This window comes from Limulus polyphemus, unplaced genomic scaffold, assembly GCF_000517525.1.
Source record: "Limulus polyphemus unplaced genomic scaffold, Limulus_polyphemus-2.1.2 Scaffold10046, whole genome shotgun sequence".
In the NCBI taxonomy this organism is placed as follows: Eukaryota; Metazoa; Arthropoda; class Merostomata; order Xiphosura; family Limulidae; genus Limulus; species Limulus polyphemus.
Genome location: NW_013675656.1, coordinates 19,103 through 20,768, shown reverse-complemented (window position 1 = coordinate 20,768; position 1,666 = coordinate 19,103). Strand labels below are relative to the sequence as shown.

The 1,666-nt window shown below is 29.5% G+C and overlaps 1 protein-coding gene across 2 annotated transcripts in view; it reads right to left on the bottom strand.

Annotated features, from left to right (window-relative positions):
- Positions 1-372: 372 nt before the first annotated feature.
- LOC111083549 (calmodulin-binding transcription activator 1-like) overlaps positions 373-1,666 on the bottom strand; it is a 17,036-nt gene continuing 15,742 nt past the window's right edge. For both annotated transcript variants that reach the window (XM_022380137.1, XM_022380136.1), the window contains one exon: positions 373-807. Coding sequence is in view for 1 of the 2 variants with exons in the window: in XM_022380136.1 (XP_022235844.1) it covers positions 799-807 (9 nt within the window). In the remaining variant the exon portion in view is untranslated. The remainder of the gene's footprint in view (positions 808-1,666) is intronic.

Below are 1,666 nucleotides of genomic sequence, written 5' to 3'. Positions count from 1 at the left end.
ATATCAGATATTATCATAAAATCTCTCAAACAGGTTAGTCTAAAAATAGAAACTCAATAACATACATGTACCAAAGAGATAAACATTATCAACTGCAGTAAACAATAAAATGGAAAGAAGAAAGCAGCTCGAGGAAACATAGATATTATCTTATTAGAGTAACATCATAGAACGTTTGTTACTGCTTAGAATTAACATGTTGAAGTGACTAGAATAGTTGATGATAAAGTAAAGAACATGAAACAGAAAGAATTAAGTGGTTCTGTATAAACATGCAAAGCAACGAGCACAAAGTTTCATACATCATATCAAAAATATATATATTTAGGAGATTCCTTTATATATGTAAAACACAAAAACCAATTAATCACATACAAACAAATCTGTATAAAACATAAAAAGAAAAGCTAGAAATGGGGAGAAGCAAAAAAAAAAAAAATACTAGTCACCCTTTAGACAAATGGTTATATTTGAAGCCTAAAACATGCAGAAGTAATATTACCACGACAAGTGACTTAAGGGCGACTCGATGAAACATCAATAAAATAACTGTTTAGAGACTTGGAGTACTGAGAAAATATGAGCAAATGGAAAATTCCACTAAGTCGAGTTAATGGAAATGAAGGAGGTTTTACAGATATGGAAAAGGTACTATATTTTTAACCTCAGTAGTCAGAGATTATTCATCATGTACGTGTTGTTTTCTCAGCTTTATTAAGTAGTTACTCCAATACAAGGTTAAGTTAGATCATCATTTTGTTCTGTTACGTAGCAGACTCACTTTCCATGCATTCACTTTCACTTTTCCTATAAAGAAACAAATTAAAACTATATGATTATAAGAGTGAAGCTATAAATCTTATGTGGCTTTTTCTTAAAGTTTATTTATACATCATGAAATATATTATCAAAACGTAGTGTTTATATAGGCCTAAATGGTCCTTACAAAAGTCTATAAACTTATCGATTGAAAGAAAAGAAATCCACAATTTTCATTATCAACTGAACCCGTGTATAATACATACAAAATCAACTATAATCTGCTTTCAATCATGTAATCTTAAATAATTAGATTCAGTCAATTATAATTCATTTACAAGATATGTTCATAAAAGTTTTAAGCATATACATTGTCGTTCATTAGAGTTGTTTCTTTTGTCTGTGTTAAACATATAAATGATGTTAATTTTCTATTAAAACAATTGTACAAATATCAATAATATTTTCAAGGAGACAACTCTGTATCTTAACGATCCTTCTTTAGTATTATCCTCTTATACTACACAGTATTATTACACAACAGATGCTAAGTTCAAGATATCACTCTGCCCAAATATATTAGACTCAACTCGTAATTTTCTTTCATGTACTGATATGAACATTCTGAACCGACTCCAAGTTGACCAGGTTGTTAATGTTAGATCACTACGTAGCTTTACCCCAATTATAAGCCTAACCTTAAGAATACACATGCAGATTTTAAGCACACATTTGGAAATCCTATGGTTGGATTTAAAATATTAGTTAATTTTTTACGGTTAATACTATAAATTTACCATTTTCCCATCTAATAAATCACCTGAAATCTAAAGAGATGTCTACACACAATTTACAACATCTCTGAGATAAGGATATTGTTACGTCAGCGAGGTCACGTGACTAGTAT